The sequence below is a fragment of the Leucopleurus acutus genome (genome assembly GCF_964270905.1).
Source record: "Leucopleurus acutus genome assembly, chromosome: 16".
In the NCBI taxonomy this organism is placed as follows: Eukaryota; Metazoa; Chordata; class Mammalia; order Artiodactyla; family Delphinidae; genus Leucopleurus; species Leucopleurus acutus.
In genome coordinates, this window is record NC_139158.1 from 77,696,947 (window position 1) to 77,718,773 (window position 21,827).

General features: G+C 50.4%; 1 protein-coding gene across 4 annotated transcripts in view; it reads right to left on the reverse strand.

The window, feature by feature from the left end:
- Window positions 1-21,827, reverse strand: part of NFATC2 (nuclear factor of activated T cells 2) — a gene marked incomplete at its 5' end in the record, with an annotated part of 154,326 nt that overhangs the window by 119,237 nt on the left and 13,262 nt on the right. For 2 of the 4 annotated variants that reach the window (XM_082856975.1, XM_082856976.1), the window contains 2 exons: window positions 1,634-2,645; window positions 19,914-20,043. In XM_082856975.1, the coding sequence (XP_082713101.1) occupies window positions 1,634-2,645; window positions 19,914-20,043 (1,142 nt within the window). Of the gene's footprint in view, window positions 1-1,633; window positions 2,646-19,913; window positions 20,044-21,827 lie in introns of those variants that run through there. The other 2 variants (XM_082856977.1, XM_082856978.1) reach the window with 1 other exon arrangement.

A 21,827-nucleotide genomic window follows, 5' to 3' on the forward strand; every position in this document is an offset into this window, starting at 1 on the left:
TCTATTAAACCCAGAGACTCCTTTCCTTAAGGGACTGACTGACCTATGATGGCACTAGTGTTCTCAGAACCTGCTTTGGAGGAAACATCAGACCAGAAGCTCCATTCAGTCCATTTCGGTCGGGGTTGGGGGCAGGTGGGCGTGGGGAGGCCAGGCCCAGTGGACAGGACCCTAGGCTACTCTCAACCCCACATCAATCAAAACGGCTCTACATTACCTATTTTGGCATTCAACATTTTATTTGAAAAGAAGAGGTTCCATTTGCTACAAGCAAATAACACTTTGAAAACCATTGGGATAACGGGAATAACATAAAGCTTAGATTCTTCACCTAATAAAACAGATAAAATAATCTCTGCTCCTAATCTGTGTACCTCATTTTCCTTATTATCAAAATGAAGATAAATATATAACCAGACCAGGTTTATGTGAGAATAACATGAAATAATCCAGAGAGAGTACTTAGAAGTGTGCCTGGCACACAGCTAGCATCCTGAAATGTTGGTGATTATTATTGTCACCATCATCACTCTAACAGCTATTGGGGACTCAATCTCTTAGCACACGGCTCATGAGTGAGGAAGCAACAAAGTGCTTCCTCTATAAGGTTAAGATTCCCCAATAACAGCTGTCTCTCTCGTGAGCTCTTACCTATGTAGGTTCTATGCTAAGAGTTTGATATATATTATCTCACCTAATCCTTAAAAAAACAAACAAACTAACAAACAAAACATGCGGTAGGTACTATTATCATCCTCATCTCACAGGAAATGAACCAAGGCCCAGAAAGGTGCTCAGTGAGAATGAAGGTCCTGATTGATTAGCAATGTCTGCCCTGGGCACGGCATCAAAAAGGTGCTCAATGAGAAAGAGGGCCCTGCATGATTAGTGATTAGTGATGTCTGTTATGGGCACAGCAGGATAGCAGCAGCAGACATGCCCATGATCACACAGCCAGTGAGTGGCAGAGCCAGGACTCAGATCCATCCCTGGAGACCCCAAGCCTACATGCTGCTATTCACGCATCTCTTCAGCTTGCCAAGATTTTAAGCTCCTTGAGGATTATGGCTCCCACATTTTTTGAAGACCTCCATAGCACTGATTGCAATACTGGGGCACATAGCAGATGCCAACAAACATCAATTCCTCTTATAATAAGACAGCAAATTCCACATGTTCGGGCTTGCTTTGAGCTTACTAGAATGTCAGCTCCACGAAGGCAGAATTTTTTTTCCCATTTTGTTCACACTGTCTCCCCAACACCTGTAACAGTGCCTGGCACATAGTAGGTGTTCGATAAATACTTGTTAAATAAGCGAAGGCATGAATGAGCTCAGTGTCACATGAGCAATCACATGCATCCTGTGACTGCATCCTCCTAACAACCACCCAGGAAGTCAGGGACACTTACACCCATTTTACAGATGGGAAAACTGCAGCTCAGAGTTTTGTTTTGTTTCGTTTTGTTTTGTTTTCCCAGAGAATTTAACTTCCTTTTCAAGGTCTGGCAGCCAGTAAATGGAAAGCCAGGATTTAAGACCAGTCTAGCCAACTCTGAATCCCATGCTCATAACCAGAAAACCTTCTCTTAAAACTGGACCATGGAATAAATCGTTTTCAAAGCCTGACTCACCTGCAGATGGGAATGGCGGGCACCAGCTGCTTGGGCCAAGTTGGTGGCACCAGTAAGATGGACTCGGGGGCTGAGTTCCTCCTCTCCTCCTGCTCGCAGGGCCCCAGGAACTCCACGGCTGGGTAGATGTGGCGGGGCAGGCCAGCCTTGGACGGGGCGCTGGACACCGGCGACGGGTCGGGGCTGGTCTTCCACATCTTGGGGGGGATCCCACAGGGTGAGTCGGCAGCGAGACTGTTCAGGGCATCCATGAGGACGGCAGAGCCAGCCGCGGGGGGGTACCCGGCAGGGGCGCCGTCGTCCCGGGGCTGCGGCGAGGGGCTCCGCGAGCGCTGGGGTGAGGCTCCGGGCAGCGGGGCAACCAAGGCCCCCGCGCACGAATGCCTCCGCTTGGTACCAGGCGACGAGGAGCGGGAGGCCGGACGGGGCACGGGCGAGTGGCGGCCCAGGCAGCTGTCCTCAGCGAGGCCGGTTCGAGGTGACATTATTGGCGAGGTTCTGGGGGAATAATGAGCAGGGATGTTTTGAAACTGGGGACACAGGTCGTCGGGCCCGCCGTTATTGGGCGAGACGCAGGGCGAGGTGTAAGGGGAGAAGGTGTCGGAAATGAAGCTGGCAGAGGAGCCGCTGCTAGCGGGGCTCAAGCAAAGCGGCTCGCGGTAGCCCTCGAAGCCGGGCACGGGCAGCGTGAACCTCGGGCTGGCGGCCACCCCCGGCAGGGGCGGCTGCTCGACCACGAGGCCAGTGTCTCTCATGCGGAAGGGCCCCCCTGACTGCATCAGTTCGTGGGATGGAGTGATCTCGATCCGAGGGCTCAGGCCCGAGGCCCCCGCTGGCTTGGCAGGGCACAGAAAGTTCTGGGGCCCTACCCTATCCGGCTCTCCCAACCGGTGCGGGGGCTCGCCAGAGAGACTGTCTAGGGGGCTGTATGGCTTGAGGCCATAGTCCAGGACATCATCGGGGTATGCGAGTCCGGAGGGTGGGCTGGCGACCTTATGTGCATTCGGTTCTTCTGGAAAGAGAAGGGGGGAGGGAGGGGTCTTTTTAAGCCTCTAAAACACAACTCCGGACGCAGAGCAATCCCAGATTGGGTTTGTCTCCTGTTATTATTATTATTTTAATCCCCGCCACACCAAACCCCAGAGCTAGAAACTCCGTCCCTCACAGAAGGAAAGTGAGGCCACTTCATCCCAGATTCCTCGAACGGAGAGATCAAAGCGGAAGGATTTTAATGCAGGTGCACGAGCACAGCTGGTCCAAGCCATGCAGCAGCAGCCGGAGACCTGCATGGCTGGCTGGGCTAACGGCTTCCAAACTTTTGTTTCAGTGAAACCCTTAAAAGAAATGTGATTTGATTTCACAATTCAGTTCACACCATCATGTTCACTGGCAACTGAAACAAAAGCTTCCCAAAACAATACTTACCCTGCTACGTATGATGCACTCTTATCTATCCTCCTGTCTGGGGTTATTTTGTTTAAATTCTGGTCATAACTCATTAAACAGATTTCCTGTCCCACCAGTGGGTCATGACCCACAGTTTGAAAAACACTGACCTAGGCCCATCTGCTCTTTCTACCTGTATGATACAGCTACAAGATGCAGGGGGAGGCCACAGCAGCTCTGGAGACCATGAAGCTCTGGGTTCAAATCCCAAAGGTTTATGCCCACACGTAAAAAAGTGACTTAATTTACAACCAGAACTCCTGAGCCATATCTCATCTTGGGCCATTTTACAGATGAGGAAACTGAGGTCCAGGGAGGGGAAGAGATTCACCCAAATACAGAATGAACAGGATTAGAAATCCCCCAGAAAAGCTACTTGGCCCCCAAAAGACAGAGCCGTAGCTATAGAGCCTCCCAAACTAGTAAAATCAGTGGCTACAGAACGATCTAATTTTGTTCTTTAATCGTGGCCACCTAGCTCAGGCTTCTGCTGCCACCTCGAAAGAGCCCGTGGCTGGAGAGTGAGACCAGAGAGGCAACTAGCTATTTGCTCCCACCATCCCACACCCCGCCCCTCCTGCAAGCTCCCCAGCTCAACAGAGGCCCCTCCACCCTCTCTGTCGTTACTTGGGTCAGCCTCGACTCTTCTCTCGTGACCTTACATCCACTCCATCAGCAAAGCCTGACCGCTCTATTAAAATGTAAACTAAACTCATGTGTCACCACCTCCCGCCACCCTCTTCCACTTGGACTGCTGCCGTCACCTCCTCCCTGGTCTCCCCATTTCTACACTCACCCTCTATGGTCTGTTCTCCACGCAGCCGTCTATGGAAATGTCCATTGTAAAGTGAAACCCACTTTAAAGGCTTCCCTAGATGTCCCCAGGACAGTCCTTAACACACTCGTCCCCTAGCCCTGGCCTGTCTCACTACTCCCACTCGCCCCACTTTTCCCCAAGCTGACTCGGCACCAGCCCTGCTGACATCCTCACGATTCTTCAAGCAGCTCCTGCTGTGGAGCTCCCTCTCCCTGGAAAGTCTCCCCCCAAGATCTTCACCTGGCTGCTTCCCTTAATTCCTTCACATGCCTGCTCAGTCAGCAGCTCCTTAGGCCCATCCCCACCGCTGTGTCATTCTCCACCCCATTTCCCTGCCATCTTTTCTCCACTGACACCTGTTAGCAGCTCACATCACATCAGATATTATCTGTTTAGAGAATCGCATGCTGCTAGATCAGAGGCAGGCAAACTACAGCCCCTGGACCAAAGCTGGCCCACAGGTTGCATGTGGAAGTAAAGTTTTATTGGAACAAAGCCGTTCCTATTTGTTTGCACATAGCCTGTGGCTGGCTTCTGCACTGTAACAGAGGAGCTGGTTGGTGCACACAGGTGATCCTCCACTTCCTTGGTGCCCTTTCTGGGCCATCCTGGAGTGGTTTAGCTGAGCTGATCTCATAGGGTTCAGGTGGTGCCCCACCCCAGGTGAGAGCCCAGAAATGGCTTTCCACAGCTCCTAGGATCGAGATAAACAACCTCAACTAGGTCAGCCCGGTCGAGCCTCTGCCTGCCCCTCTAGCCTTGCCTCTCTCTCCCCTCTCCCCTCTCCTCTCTCCCCGGACTCCAGCCAAACTGGCTGTCATTCTCAGAAAATGCCAAGCTCCTTTCTGCCTCAGGACCTTTGCACTTGCTGTTCCCTCTGCTCAACAACTCCTCCCCCACCCAGCCCTCTTCGTAACTAAAACCGCTCCTTCCCTGAAGCTTGGCTAAAGTATGCTCTCAGAAGTCCTTCTGACCTTGACGAGATCAGACCCCACTCACACGTCCCTGCTCTGCTCCACTGCACTTCTCACAATTCTAATTCAGTAATTCTGTAGTTACCGTATCATCTACCTCTCCCCCAACTCCCAGCCCCACCTCCACAATCAGTCAATTCCATGAGGACTCTCTCACCACCCCACCCCACCCCACGCCCACTGTATTCCTAACGACTGGACAGGACCTGCCACAAAGCAGGCCCTCCAAAAATATTTGTCGGTCTGCTGAATAAAGCATGACATATTTAAACTACTCCTCAAAGATGCTAACATCCAAAACAAACGGTAGAAAGACATAACCTTAAGAGAGGGTGATTTGGTAATATCTATCTAAATTCCAAACGCGCGTATACTTGGAATCAAGCAATGTCACTTTTAGAAATTTATCCAGCACATGTGCAAAATCAGGTATGCATAAGTTTAGTCAGTCCAGCCCTGTTTATAATCCCCAAAGACTGGAAGCAACCTACGGTCCATCAGCTGGGGATGGGTTAAATTCTGTCATTCACATAGTGAGATACAATACAGTTACAAAAAGGGTTGAAAAGGTTCTTTTTACATTGATATAGAATGACCACAAGATACTGTTACAGATGCACACAGTATGCATAGGATAGAAACAGAGGGTGAGTGTGTACACACACACACATACACACACACAATGCTTATGGGTACACAGGCTTTCCCTGGAAGTTACAGGTAACAGTGATTTCCTCCAGGGAGAAGAGCTAAGTGATTAGGGGCAGAGGCAGAAAGGACACTCTGACTTCTGTACTACACTGAGAATAGAAAGATAATTTCCAAAAGGCACATGTTTTTATTTTATTTATTTTAAAGGGGGGGGGTGACATAACATGATATATAGCAATGACACCTGGTTTAGGAAGCAGGAAATTGCGTTCTAGTCCTACTCTGCCACTAACTAGTTGCGTGACCTTGGAAAAGTCCCCCACCCACTCTAGGTCTCAACCTCCTCATTTGTAACCGGACGGCGTTAAACCAGATCGGTCTCCTTGGCTGCTTCTGGCTCTGACGTCCTTTCATGTTTCTAACTAGAGTCTGTAGGGTCTAGAGTTCTTGTAAAGCTGCAATTCAATATAAACTTGTACTTGTGCCTGCACGCATGCGCACACACACACACACACACAGCCTTCCTGGCAGGTAACAGAGCACAGATTTTTAATCTAGGAAGAGATCCAGGTCAAATCCGTGTCCGACAACATTCTGATAATCCATTGCCCTGCGAACCAGCAAAACAAAACACAGAAAGCCTCTTAGCAAGAATTCCGGCCTTATCAGAAAAACTGCATTACATCTTATCAGAAACACCCCCTCGGGGCTGATGTGAAAGTCACAGAAACTTTTTGCCATAAAAACACACATCACTCACACTCCGGGGCAGCAATGAAAAAGAGAAAGGCCAGTTCGCTGAGCAAAAGCATTTAAAGCATTTACATTGGTTTTAATTAATCCAAGCAGCAGAGTTTCTGTTTCTTTTCTCTCCCCAAGATTTTGAAAGTTTACCCACAAGCAAGTAATATGGAGGTAATTTATAATCATTTAATTCTCATTCCCCTGGGTATTTGACAGTAATTCTCACAGACAAAAGGCTCATGATTAAAATATTTCTTTAAGTAGCTAGGATTCTCCACTATTTCTCCGTAAACAACCGCCACCCTTGCAGAGAGCTCCTCGCTCTGCCCACACAGCACTGGGCCAAGCTCGTCTCATCTCAGAAGCACCACATTCTCTCAGAAGGGTTTCCAGAAAGCTTGCTCTTCTTACCACTTGCATGATCTTTGCTGTATTCATGCACCACCAGTGAATATTATTCACTTAATATTTCAATTTAAATTCGTTCGCCTATTACTTTCTTTTTTTTTTTACGGAAACTTTACACCCATACCACAAATGGAAAATCAGTGTCACTTCCATAAATAGAAGGTAGGGTAAAACTACAATCAAAATAAAAGTTACTAAATTCAAGCGAGACGCTGTTGCTAGCCAAAGGCTCTGAGCCTGAGGCCCACTTTTTTTCCTCCTTGATGCTCTTTATTTAAATGAGGTTATCATTTATACGTACAGATTTTGAGTGCAGAGTTCAGTGAGTTTTTGCCAGATGTTCTACACCCTTGTCACTACCACAATCATGACGCAGGACATTTCCACGACCCCGGAAAGTCTGCCTTTTTTAAAGTTGGAATTGGGGGAGGAAACAGCAAGTATCAGAAAGAAAGGCGTTAAAGACACAGTAGCACCTGACGGAGGCCTCACTCCTGACTCAAGAGAAGGTGCCGTGCCAAGGGGATGACCCGCGTATGCAATGTACTCATTGGGGCGGCCCGTGAAACCGTCTCACTTGCCGTGCGAGGTACCCAGCCCACACTCAAGGCATCAGGATTCTGAAAGAGGCAGAAGGTGGAGGCAGAGATGAGGGATTCAGAGGTTGCTGCTCTCAGTCCTCTGTGCCTCCATGCTTTTGCACATGCTGTTCCCCATGCCCAGAACACCCTTCCATACCTCCTGTCCTCACTTTTCCTAGCAAGCCACTATTTGTCCATCAAGATTTCACTTGGGCCACCTCTTCCTAAAAGCCCTCCCTAGGCTGGATCAGACACTACAGACTCTGTAGTGTTGCCAGAACCTGAGGAGTCGTGTAGTGAAGTCTATCAAGTATAGATTCACTCGTCTGTCTCCCTACTAGACAGTGAGCTTTTTGAAGGCAGATAAAGGCCGATAATCATAATAATAACAACAACAGCAGCAGCTAACATGTGCTGAGAATTTATCTGCCAGGCTCTGTTGTAAACACATTACATGCAGTAAATTATTTAATTCTCACAACCTATGACATGGGCACTGTCTACTCCCCTTTTACAGATGGGTTAACTGAGGCACAAAGAGGTGAATTAACTTGCCCGAGGTCTCACAGCTTGAACCCAGCAGACCTGACACCAGGAGTTCTCAACCTCAGAACTACTGACACTGGGGGCTACAGACTTCTTCACTGTGAGGCTGTAGGATGTTTAGCAGCATCCCCGGCCTCTACCCACTAGATGCCAGTAGCATCCCCTCCCCTCTCTCAGTTGGAACAACCAGAAGCATCTCCAAGCATTGCCGAATTTCTCCTGCGAGGCAGAATCACCCGCAGCTGGGAACCACTGCTCTAGGCCCTACAGTTCCGGGCGCGGCACGCAGCCAAGGCCCAGAAGAATGCTGGGAGCATCCATCCACGAGTCAAACCTGAACTGATTCAGAAACGAGACCTCTGCTCCCCGTCAGCCCCAGCAGGTAAATCATTTCTGCAGCAGACATCTGAAGGTCGAATTATCCTCGCCCTTCCTTCCATCAAGTTCCCAGGTGCTCACCCCAACTTCTAGGCCCCATGAATATTTGGGGAGATCTCCGGCCACTTCCCAAAACCGCAAGACAAGATTGCTGGGGAGGCCAGTCCAGCCCTGCCCTAGTAAGGCGTCTGAACGGAGGTCCGGGTCTCGGTCCGTACACAGTGCTGGGGGCGCCCAGCTCCACGGCGTCACCCCTCTCCCCCACCCCCCGTCCAGCTGTGTGACCTGGGGGACCTCTGAGTCCCCGTGTATAACACAGTTGCTGAGGCTGGTGACAATACCCACCTGACGTTTCACCTTATCCACATGAAGCCCAAAACACACAAAATAAACACTCAGGAAATGGGGCCTTCCAGTCTACTCGTATTATCATTATGGAACGAACGATCTTCTAAGTGAAAATTCTCCCCTTGCTCTGCTTTCATTGCCTTATTTTACAACTTGAAAGTGTGACACACACTGGCCCCCAAGTGCCTTCCAAAGCATTAAAAAAGAAAAAGGGAAGAAATTTTTATTAAAAATAAAATGGATTGGTCAGCACTTTGGGAATTCTCTTTTTCTACTAGCCTTCAGAAAATATGTGGAGTAGGTAAAGAATGCCTGAACACCCCCTCACTCCATGCTTTGTACTCCCTCTTCTGGGGTACCTGGGGTATCAACTAAATCTTACTAAAATGTTAGTGACACAGTGAGCTAGTTGCAGTAACAAAAATGATTCTCACTAACACATCTCTACCCTATACTTTATACCAAGAACCACTATGTATGCACTTAGCATATACTAATGTTTGTCTTACAAAAGGCCTACGAAGCAGGTGATAGAGTCTCCTCATTTTATAAATGGGGAACGTGAGGCTCAGAGAGGGTGATTAATTTGCCCAAGGTCACACAGCTTCTAAGCGGCAGAGCCAGATTCAGTCTCAGGCAGCCCACCCAGCTCCTCCACCCGCGTAACACATGAAAGGGGATATTTCCTGGATGGCGATACCTTAATTCCAACACATAGAAATGAGGTGTCCCCTGAATAGGAACTGCTCTGGAGCCCCATCATGAGGTAGGCTGCCCTAGACAACTAAAGACACGGATTCCTGTCTTCTGGAATATTCACAATCCCTCCATTTGCCCCAGGATTGAGTCAACGATTATTTAAAAATCCCACTCAGGCCACAAGGAGCTCTCTGCCAGTGCCTGCCCTCTGGGAGCCTCTGGCGGGCCTGTTGCTCACCCTTAAGGACACACGGCCAAGTCTGAGACAGCCGCCAGCACCAACTCACCAGCCAACAGATCGCTTTTGAAAAAAGGAACAGCAAGAGAACATCTTCTCCGCCTAGAACGACAGGCGGGTGGAATTTTCAGGAAGCAGAATAGGATGACCAAAATAGAAACCCAGCTAAGGAACCTACATGAGGCATCTGTCCTTTGGGGAAGGGGGAAGGGGGAAGGGACTGCACGAACCGGTGCTCTCAGGCTTGAACGACTCGGAAGAGAGAAGCCAGGGCATGGCCTGGAGGCCAGACGCCCCTCAGGCCGGCAGCAGGGCCCCAGAGCTGCGGTCCATCCCTGTCTGAGGTGATAGACCCACCTGTCAATGAGCTGACATCCCAAGGTGGTGTGAGTTCCGGGCCCTGGGTTTGAGACATCACAGTCTGTTGCCATGGCAGCATTAGGATGCCACAACCTGGCACTGTACACGTGCAGCCAGAGGACAGGGGGGAAGATGGAGGGAAGGAATCCTGCCTCCCTCCATCCCACTACTCTCATAACCTCCTTTGTGTTGGGGGCTGCAGGAAACGCCAAGAGGAGCAAAAGGTGGATGGATTTTTCATCCGGCAGCTTGCACCACCTACAGGAAAGACCTTCTTTGAAAAATTACAGATTGTGCTTCAAGTAATAAATTCAGCACTTAGCAAACTTTCCAAAGGGCCCCCCATGCCCCTACTGTCCCCACCATGCACAAATGCCGAACAGTAATTGGATTCCCAATCAATGAATCGTGTGTATTAATAATGACGGAGAATCAGGTTGTCACACCCATCATTCAGAGATGACGTGTACAGAAGCAGGGCATGAGAGGTGAGAAATTCCATCCAGATAAGTCAGGTCCAGAAATGCCAGAAAGGGAAGAAAGGCAGTTTACCATCCTGTCTCGTCAGTGTGGAACCACTAGAAAAAGCCACCTTGAACGCTATGCTCTTTGCTGACCTTGCCCCAGCTAAGGCAGCTGTCTGCCTTCTCCAGACAGGGCAGAAAGGAGGGCTCGGTCCTGCCTCCCAGGCAGCCTGCCATGAGGCCAGGCGCCTGGAACACAGGATCCAGGACCCGGGACAATTTGCAAGCACCGAGCCTTACAGACTGGCTACTGGCATGGCTGTTTGCAAAAACACACGCACCCGCAGGCTGACACGTATTCCTTTTGGAGAGAACCAGAGAAATGTATGGAATCTGCAACCCATGTGCCTCAAGGTCAGCTTTTGGATGGGGGCAGCAGGGCCCAGGCATCTGGCAGACATGGGACCTCACCTCTGTCCTCAAATTAGGATAGAAAGAACCGGTTGCAAGTCATTCCATGGGGCCCTCGCGCTTTTAAGAAGTTCAAAGACCTTCCTATTTTTAGTCGTTCACTGCGCCTCGAGCTTTCCCGTGTATTACCTCTCTCTCTGGGGTTTACAAGCACCCTGGGAAGCCGGAACCATCAACTCCTCTGTGTTACAGAGGGGGGCCCTGAGACTCAGGGGCGCGAGGATTCACCCAAAGTCACAAAAACAATCAGGGGCAGAGCTGGGGTTCAAACTGAGACATCATTTAAATGCAGTCAAATGCACAGATACTAGAAGCACACCTCGTGCCTTTTTACAAATGTATGCACCGTGTAGCCAACCAATCAAGATACAGAATGTTTCCATCCTGCCAGAGGGTTCTCTGGTGGCCCTCCCCAGCCAATAACCCTCATTCAGGGGGACCCGCTCGCCTGCCTTCTCTCACTATAGCCTGGGTTTGCCTGCTTTGACCATTGTATAAATAAAACCGTCCGAGATGTACATGTCACAGTTTTCCTCAACCTTATGTCTGAGATTTAACCACGTCGTATGCATCTCCAGTTTCTTTTGCACTCTCTGTGTAACAGTCCATCAAATGATGACATCAGACTTTACTTGTCTGGTCACCTTGCCATACCGCCTCCGCTTTTCAAGAAGACAGCCATTTGAGATTGAACTTGTGCTTCAGGGAGATCTGTCTCTAAGAAAAGACAGTCTCTCCGCATTTGTCACGCAGTGCTCAACAGAGAGCGACTTCCTCGCCAAAAGGAAAAGGAAAGATCTGGGCAGAAGAATTAGCCAGAAGTAGACCTCAGATAATCCTTCCTCAGAAGCAGGGCTTGCGTGGCTACCCCGCCTCTCCGTCAAAGTCCTGCACAAGGCGACATGGGCACGGCCACCTTCCTTGCTTTCCTTCCTCTAACTCGCTCAGCAAAGGCCCCCTCGCCTTTACGCCAGCCCCTCAAAGAGCTGTACCCTTTATGGAGTCCTACAACCCCTGTCACGGCCTGCGAAGCTGATTTCCACCTTTCTTTCAGGCACCTTGAAATCCAAGTGGAAACTTCCACTTGAAGCCAGTGGGGCCCCATAACCCTGGGCCAGGGGCAGAGACTTAAAATTAATACCCGATCGACAGATGGGTGCTTTATTTACTTCATTTACACTCGTCCCCAGGAGCTTTCACTTTGGTGCCGTGTTCCCCGAGGGCGGGCACACTTCATCCGTGGCCCCTGCCAAGCCCTGTCATTAATGACATTCCTCCTTTCTCCTTGGCAACGGAGGTGATGTCACCTGTTGCGGATTTCAGACCCTCATCCCACCTTCTTGGGATCACGCAGGTAAAAAACAGCCCCTTTCTGAAGTCTTTACAATGACTTTCGCAGGCACTGCAGACTTAAAGCGTTCCCCACCTCCTCGTCTAACGGGCACCCTTTTTCAGCACACCCAAGCAGGTTTGTTTTGATAAGGACCTTTATAAACCCTGAGCTTTGCAGGCAACTTTCTGACTTCAGACAGCTCACTCAGGCGTGGCTCAATTAAAATTCACACAGAAGGACTGGCTTTTAGAAATATGTCATATTAACTAAAACAGGTCCAGGTGAGAAAATGCTCTTTCCCAAAACCTCAGACTAGGACGCATGGAGGGTCCCCAAATGCCAACTCGGGAAAAGCAATCTCTCTGCTCTTCCTGTAGCTTCCCGTCTACCTTTGATATATTTCTCTTGCAGAGGAAAAAAAGCACTAAAAGTCCAAGGCATAGGACTGTAGATCTAAATGCCAGTCTGTAGGAGATGCAAGGGACAAAGGAACACGTTAAAAAAACACCACAGGGATGCCACTGGCAAAATCCATCACGTGGAGAACAGCACAGGAAAAACGACCCTGCTTCTTCCACAAATAAACGGCAAGAAAACAGACTGATGGCGATTTTTATAAAATAAAAGAGACATAAATGGCCATGTCAACCAATTACACTGTGAGGATCTCGGTTCAAACAAATGAACCATAAAAAGACCCTTGTGAGACGAGCAGGAAATTTAAACACTGGACATTTGAAATTAAGTATTATTCCTTTTCAGGTTTGATAATGGTATTTGATTTCTTTCAAGACCCCTTACTTTTGAGCTACATACTATTTATTAATAAAATATTATGCCACCTGGAATGTGATTTAAAGTAAGCAGGGGTGGAGATGCGGAGAATACACTGAGGCAGAGATGACGTAAGATTGGCCTTATGTTGATAATTGTTGAAGCTGGGCACGTGGGAACATGGGAGTTAACTACGCCACTGTCTCTACTTTTCCATATATTTGGAAAAGTTCGTAATAAAAGTTCAGGAAAAAGTCAAAGGCAGTTCCTCTTGCTTTGGAGGAACCTATGTGGGGCTCTGCTCCAGGTAGGAAAGCTCACAGCCCCTGACGCATCCCAGGAAGAGCCTCAGGACCGAGTCTTGCCTTCTTCCCTGAGCTCGGTTTGGGAACAATCGGCAAAAACAAACCTCGCACCAGCCCAGGGAAGCCGAGTTTGGCTGGAGCTCTGTGGAGCCCTGTGGCTATTTCCTGTGCTGGGCAGAGAGGAAAGAGGAAGTCCCTTGGTGGGGGGAAGCCACAAGGCATCCATCACGCTGCACTTTCCAAGGCTGCCTCTTCCTGGCCCTGGCTCAGGGGATCCTGGGGGGCCAGGGCAGGACACCTGGGGAGGCCCTGCCTCTCACAGAGGCAGCCACAGGGAACCTTGCAGCCTGTGAGTCAGGTCAACTGAGAAAGCTTTTGCAGCCGGCCAAGCTCTGGGGCTGAGGCAGGGGCCCAATGAGTCAGAACTGATCGTACGTAAGTTAGATAACTTGCTGTGATGCCAACTGAAGCCCAACAGCCAGTGGCTCCTCGCCAAAGAGCATCTTCTCTTAAGACTCAGGATTCATCAAAGGCCAAGGCAAAGACTCTCTCCTCCAAGGAACCAATGCTCTCAAGAAGTCAGGCGAGCCAGAAGACATCTCGAAGCCCACCACCACGGCCACCCGACACTCACACAGCCCCGCTGCCTGCACTTAATCACACCGCCTCGTGGGCACCTGCCATCTCCGCCCCCATTTCACAGATGAGAAAACACAAGCGCAAGGGATCAAAATCACCTGCCCTGAGGCATACCACTAATAAGGAATTATGCAACTTTTCATCCATTTATTGGGCAACGATTTATTGCATGCTTGCTAATGCCAGGTACTTCTGCTTGGCCAAGGTCACGCAGGTAGGAGACAGCTAAGTCAGAATTTCAAGCCAGGATTCCCAGATTTCAGATCTGGCGCTCTGACTTGCTGAGCCAATGGTCCCTGGAGTTGGGGGGAACATGTACCCCAGGAGGCATGCATGACAATCTACTGGGAGGTAGAAAGAAATACAGGAACAGCAGAACTCCCGTTTATATGCTGTCCTTTCCCAGTTTCATTTTTGTTGCATGTTTTGGGAGTATAATCCCATTAGGACAGCAGTGAACATACAATTGATAAGTACGTAAATATCAAAACATACGAGGTGAATGCACCCCATGCTGGCGTACAGGGGACCCAGGAACGCTGGAGTCAGTGAGATACTGGCTGAGCTGTAGTGCTGAGGGCAGAGACCTGGGATCCTAACTGCCTGGGTTCGAGGCCTGCCCTGCCATGTACCGCTCAACGACTCTCAGCACAAGTTAACTGACCCCCAAGGAGTCTGACTTCACCGGTCCTGGGTACGGCTGGAACAGTCTAGCGTGTAGCCAGGATTGAGGACCACTGGCCACCAATGCTGCATTTTTCCAATTTTTTCAACCCCATCACCGTACAGGACTAAAAAGCCTTGGGAACAAACTCAAATAACACAGCTTTAAGATTTTAAGAACCTCTACTCCCCATCAAAAGCTAAGGCCACCTTAAGAACAGAAGACCTTTAATTTGGAAGCTGGGATGGCATGTGTGCAATAGCAAAGCGTGATTAAGGCAACTTTCTCCCTAGTCCTTTTGACTCCCTTGACGAGGCCGCGGCTCAGTTCAGCCCTCATTTCACCTTTCCAGCTGCACCTGGAGACACTATTTGTACAAAGCAAGCTTATTAAGGCCTGTCCTTAACTCGACACAGACGGCAACGTCTCTGAATGTCACATGTGTTTAGCGAACTGCTTGCTTAGGGTAGAGCTCTATTTATAGTAAGCACCAAAAAAAAACCCCATGATACTATATCCCAGCACCTCATTTGTCCCAATTTGTTTACCAGGCTGTGGCCCACATTGGCCTGGGGGCCAGGCAAGGGCAGGACCACATCTCATTCGTCTCTGTACCCCTACAGGGCCTGGCACAAAACCAGCATTCAGTGAGTGAGTGCTGAAAGAATGAGGTTTAAATTGTGCCCTGTGAATGGGTTGGGAGCAGGTGGCCCTGAGTCGAAGTGCAGGGGACGTTAGGGCTTCCGCAGGGCCTGTGACTCTACTTGGAAATGGTATAAAAGGTGCGCTGGGGGCAGAGGGGATGCTGGCTGGGGTGGGATTTGTGGAGGGGGGAGCCGTGCAGGAGGGTGTGCACATCTGCAGTGTGCTCCTACAGCGTATGGGATCTATGGCTTTTATCAGCCTTTCAAAGGGCTGTGACCCGAAAAGTTTAAGGATCACCAGAGTAAACTTTACAAGCAATGACCAGGAGTCCATTTTCCTTTCTGAAAGGTCAAAGTTAATGCCACGTGCATCGGCTTACCAGGAATCGGAGGAGGGACGCACCAGACCCACTGAGGTAGACTAGAAGCAAGCGCTCCTGACATGTCAGTCCCAACGCAGCCCGCAGGAGATCTGGCACCTCTGGGAGGTGACCGGGTGTTCCCAGGACCAGCCCGTCTCTCCCAGTGTATTACAGGTTGGGAGCAGTAAGAATGCATTGACTTCACAAGCACACACAAAGAAATTAAACTTCTGATCTGTCTGATCACAGCCGGCACACCTCTCCCCTCCAAGGTGGGCTCAGTAGCACTGGTCAGGACTCCCATAGTCCCATCCCCATTCTTTCTATCAATATTACCACATACTTAGCTCTCTCCCTCAGTAGAAAAAAAATAAGAGTTTACTTTGAATGCCTCTAGGCAAATAAATCTGAAAATCCAGATAGGGGAAATAATTTCTTAGAAAGATAAAGTTTACCAAAATTGACTCCAGTAGAAATAGAAAACGTAAACAGACCAGTTTCCATAGACACAATCAAGAAAGCTATCGCAGAACCAGCCCATGAAAAGGCACCAGATCTAGATGGCATCACAGAGGAATTCTATCGCAACTGTAGAAACTGGATAGTCCCAATAATACACATGCCGTTCCTGAACATAGAGAAGGAAAGAAATTGAAACCTAACAGCATACCGGAATGGACATTACAGACAAATATCACTCATACATACCGCTAAAAGAAATCCTGAACAAAATATTATCCAGTAGATGCCGGCCCCATCACCATAAGAAAATAATACACAGTGAGCAAGTGGGGTTGATACCAGGAATATTTCAATATTAGGAAATCTGTTAATATAAGTGATCTTAGAAGAATAAAACCATATTTTCCCATAGATGCTAAAACGTCTACGGCATAACTCAACTCCCATTCTTAATCAAAACTCTCATGAAAATAGAAATGGATGAATACTTCCCTAACCTAATCAAATACATATGTCTCGATTCCAAAGCCAACACTGAAGGTACTCCTGCTGGGGTCAGGAACAAAGCAAAGATGTCTACTTTCCAGTACCATGTAGATGCTACTGGGGGTACTAGTCAATGCAATTAGACGAGAGAAAACAATTAGAGGCTCTAACTCATTGAGGGCAGGGACTGAGTCTCATTTCCTATTATATCCCCAGGATCTAAGACCATAGGTGCTCAATAGTTAGATGGATGAGTAAATGAATAATGACTCACATTACTGAACACCTCTATTAACAAAATCAAGGCTTCAATAAAAAGCTAGTAAGAAATCACACTCTGTGTTAACTGATTTAAGTGGGTTAAGCCATTCAAGGCAAACACCACCATGAGGTGAGCACCATCATTTCAGTCACGTGACAGCTGAGCAAACAGAGGTCCAGAGAGGTTAGATGACTTTTCCAAGATCACTCTGTTGGTAAATGTTTTAAATTCCAGTCTTGCATGGTACCAGGCCCCTGACAAACTGCTTTACATGTGTCTCTCATCAAGAGAGGGAACGAGGAACAGAAAACAGGCTCTGGAGCAGGACAGCCAGGTTCGTATTTCAGCTCTGCCGTTTACCAGCCCTGCTTTCTTGGGGAAATTCCTTCATCTGTCTGTGCCTTTGCATCCTCCTCTGTAAAATGAGGGTGACAACAGTGCCTACCCGCTAGGGTCGGAGGGGTACTACACGAGCTAACAAACACCTGCCACACGTTCAATCTCCATAAAATGAGCCCCCGACTTGCCCCAAATTCCCTAAGCGCCGACACCAACTTCTGACAACATCTGGCCCACGAGCAGTCCCCTTCCCTCTTTGGTTTTTCGCCAAGCCCACGCCCAGAGTTAAGCAGAACACCTCATGTGTATCACCAACATACTGTCACCTGGGACAAAGCCCAGTAGCAAGATAAGGGCTAGTGCTGGCCCTTGGGGAGACCCATCATGTGGAAGAAGAGAGAGGGGACTGCTGTTAACATCTGGGTGAGCCAGACCCACACCTGGTACAGCTCGCTTTAGCCCCTCAAGGCTCCTGACACCCCTTCTCTTCCTGAGCCACGATGTTTCTGTGCTGCCGACTTCCCAGCAAGGGGTCATTATTTTACAGATTTCAGAGCACAATGCCTCACTCCTTAAGTGAGGCTGCACACAGTGACCTCCTTCCAAAGAGCACAGTTCAGAAAGGAGGAACCTTACAGTGGAGGAACCTGCCGAAGGCTACCTCGGCCAGGTGGTCAAGGCCATCATCAGCAGTGATAAATCATGTTAATAGTAGGTACCCTTGATATGATGTGATGGAAATGGTCACTTTACCTCTGTGGTCTTCCTCTCCCAAAACCCATAGCCCTGTCTAACCATAAGAAAAACATAAGACCCCATTGAAGGGACATTCTACAATGTACTTTATCAGTACTCCTCAAAACTGTCAAGCTCATGAAAAAAAAAAAACAACAAAATAAAAAACGACAGTCTGAATGCGAATAAAGTACGGACTTAGGTCCACACTACTGTATCATAATATTGGCTCATTAATTTATAACAAATGTATCAACTACTGTAAGATGCTCATCATATAGGGGGCTTGGTGCGGTGCTGGGTATATGAGAACTTGCCGTACTATCTTTACAACTTTTCTGTAAATTTAAAACTGGTCCAAAAACTAAAGCTTATTTTTAAGAAATAGATTCTGGGGCCTTCATTGTGGTCATTTAGACACCCATCTGGCAGCCATCAGCACCCCTTGCTAAGAAAAACTATAAAAAGCACCTCCCGGGCTTCCCTGGTGGCGCAGTGGTTGAGAGTCCGCCTGTTAATGCAGGAGACACGGGTTCGTGCCCCGGTCCGGGAAGATCCCACATGCCGCGGAGCGGCTGGGCCCGTGAGCCATGGCCGCTGAGCCTGCGCGTCCGGAGCCTGTGCTCCGCAACGGGAGAGGCCACAACAGTGAGAGGCCCGCGTACCGAAAAAAAAAAAAAAAAAGCACCTCCCATCGGATTTGGCTTGGAAACTGTTTCCCCGGAAATCTCCCCCCACTGCAGGAAAAAAAAAAATCGTTGATTGTGAATCTGGGAGGGGTGTAAGTATTAGTTCCCTGCAAAACATGAGTTTAACCTCAACAAACAGCAAGACCACTGATGCTAGAGGGATCGTTTGCAGATTCTTAACTGTATCTTTTCAAAGCAAAGGATGGCCTCCGGATTGCAACTCAAGAAGACCGGTCTCTTTGGCTGGATAATTATTTCCACCTCCAGCCAAAATAGAGAATAATTACGAATTACCGTCTTCACTTGGTATCCGAGCGAGGGCGTCTCTGAAATCAAAGCAAGCCCCTCACCTAAGGAGCTTCACCTGAAGACGCTGTGGAAGGAAAGTTCAAACTTCTCTGCCTAACCCAGCATCTCTGGGAAACAGCAAGCCCCAGAGAGTCTGGAAAAGGCCTCCTACACATAGCAGGCAGCACAACCCCTTCCTGCTTTCCCTAATGCAGCCAAGCCCAAGTGCATCTGGAAGTTACCACCAGGCCTGCCCCAGAGGCTTCAATAAGCACTGGCTGGGCTAGGCTGTCAAAATCAGGAAGCCTAGTTGGGTTGTTTTTTTTTCCAAGACAACCTGCTAACCAGAAAAATACAGTGAGGTTGGGTGTACCACCTTCTCCTTATGACCAAGGCTCCTGTTAAACACGTGAAATGACGGGCCAGCCTGGGGAAATCCCCGGTCCCCAGCGCAGAGCGCACTTGAAGGCACAGACCGACAGGTCGCTGAGGCAGGAACAGCCTGCATCTTCCTGAATCCACAACCGCCCACGGCCATGATGACCGCGGGGTGGGGGATCCCTGAATAAAGCTCACACTGAGCCATGCGGGGTGATGTGCAAACACAGCGGCAGACCCGAGGGAGGAAATGGGCCGGCCGCCTAAGATTAAGTCAAACCACCCTCCAGCATTAGATACAGACAACCTCTTCCTTAGTGTCAACACAAAGTCCCCAACGACGGGCTCGCACGCGGTGGTGCCCGGAGGTGGGAGGATCCGCTTCACCTGCCCTCCGTTTGCACCAGCCCCTTCCCACGAACTCCATTCTCTGGCTTCCTCATCTCCTCCCTCCAAAGGCAAACCAGTAGCTTCCTTTGCCCTCTGACGACCAGCTGCAGGCAAGAGGCCAGCTGAGACCCCTGCCACCCTTGGCTTTGCTACCAGTGACAATCAGGGAGAAGTAACTGGAAACCAACGCCCTACCCGGCAGAGTGAGCCTAGCGCCCCCTAAAGGCGGCTGCAGTCCCTGAAGCCTCGCGCCCTCCCTCTCAGCCGGGGGGAGAGGCACCCCCGCCCCGCTCCAGGCCCCCCAGTAAGTGTGACACGTGGGGCAAAACGGGGCCCTGTGTCCACTGTCCAGGCCCAAGCCCCAGCCCGGGCTCGGAGGCCAAGCCGGGGCGAGCCTCCACCGACCTTCGATAGGATTCAAATAGTCATAATCGAAGAGGATGGAAAAGTCGAACTCGTCTTGGGGGCTGCCTCCAGGCTCGTGGCCCGGGGCGCCCCCGCCGTCGGGGTCGGGCTGCGGCTCCTGGGCGTCCATGGCGCGCAGAGCGGCGGGAGGGCGGCGGGCCGGGGGCGAGGGCAGGCTCGGCTGTTTCCTGGGCCCTCGTCGGGGGTGGCGAAGGAGGCAGGAAGCGGGGCGGAGAGGCGGGTGGAGCGGCGGGGTCACTGCCCTCGTGGGAACGCACGCCGGGTCCAGGGACGGCGCGCCTGGCGCAGCGGGTCCTGGACGCTCCTGCGGGAGCTTAGCGGCGGCGGCGGCGGCGCGGGCTTCCTGCTCCGGGAGGCACCTGTTGCAGCCCGGGGAGGGGAGAGGGGAGGCGGGGACAGCGCGGCCGGGTCGGCGGGGGCGGGGCCGCCACCCAGGGACCCGGGGAGGGAGGGGGGAAGGGAGGAGAGGAGTGGCGGGCGGGCCCAGGAGGAAAGAGGCCGCCCCCTGGCCCTGGCCGCACTGCCCCGGCCGCACTACCCGGGCACCGCGCGTAGCAACGCGCCGGGGCCACCGCCAGGCGCTCTGGTGCGGCCGCTGCTCCTACCCTCCCCGCGGTGAGCTCTGCGCCCCTGCCGGATCCTCCAGATGAGAAAGCCTCTTGTCGTTTGCCCTCTATGACCGGCTGATCCCAAACTTTTTCCTCTTTTCTAATCTAAGGGGGCGGGGGGGGGGGGAGGGGGGAGGGAGTGCACCCACGCCCTTCTCTTGCAGACTCGTGTCTCCAGGTGCCTCTCTGCCCACAGCTGTGGCATGATTTTCACGTACATCAGTCACCTGAGTGCCCCTGAACTCAATTCCCAGGACCTGGGAAAGAATCAGAGATACTCTCAGAGCGCAAGTCCCACCTTTACATCTATACCTCTTGGCCAGGTGCCGGGGACCCAGCATGAACCAGACACTGCTGGGGCTCAGTTTCTGGTGGGGGAAGAGTCATGCAGGAGATAAACAGGGGAGCAAAGATCATCCCCCTAGGGTGTCAGGAGAGAACTCACCAGAGATATAGGGTAAAGGCTGGGGGTTCACGAGGCTTTGGACACTTCGGTGGTCAGGTAGGGCCTCTCTGGGAAGGTAGCATTTGGTTGAACCAGACTGATGGGAGGATCTGGGGGAAGAGTGTTCCGGCGGTGGGAACCAAAAGAAAGTAAGAGCCAGAAGGTGTTCTTGTGTGGGAGACCAGGAAGGAGGGCAGTGCAGGTGGAGAGGTTGGCAAGTGACAAGTACGCCTGGACGCTTGTTAAAAACACAGATTCCCAGGCCCCTCACTGGAGCCTCTGAAACCCTAGGTCTGGAGTAAAGGCTCAGGGTTGTGTATTTTTAAGCAGGCACCCAAGGTGAATGTTATGAACAGGTACATTTGGGGAACAGTACCTAAGAACCTACTACCACCCCCCATGAAACACTTCCAGGGGTCTCGGACCAAGTTAGCTAAAGTCAGAAAACAGACTCACAGGTAAAAACGGTGAGATGAGAGCAGTGGGCTCAACCCTTACGGCACGTTAGCATCACCTGAGACGCTTTAAAAAAAAAATGCCTGTTTCCACGTTTCAATCCAAACTCACTGAAATGGAACACCCAAAGCTGTTTTCTGGGGTTTTTTTAATGACCTCAGATGAATCTAAAGGGCAGCCAGTGTTGAGAATCGCTGGATCAGAAAAGTAGGTGGGAGAGGTTCAAGGAGTCCCTGAGAACCACAGCTTGATCTCAGCTGGGGACTGACTAACCCTTCCCCACGTGCCAGAAGTATAGAGAAGATGCGCTCTTCAGGGGGAGCCATCTCTGCTCCGTTAAGGGGTTTGTGTGAAGCTATCAATCATCATTCATTCCACAGATCT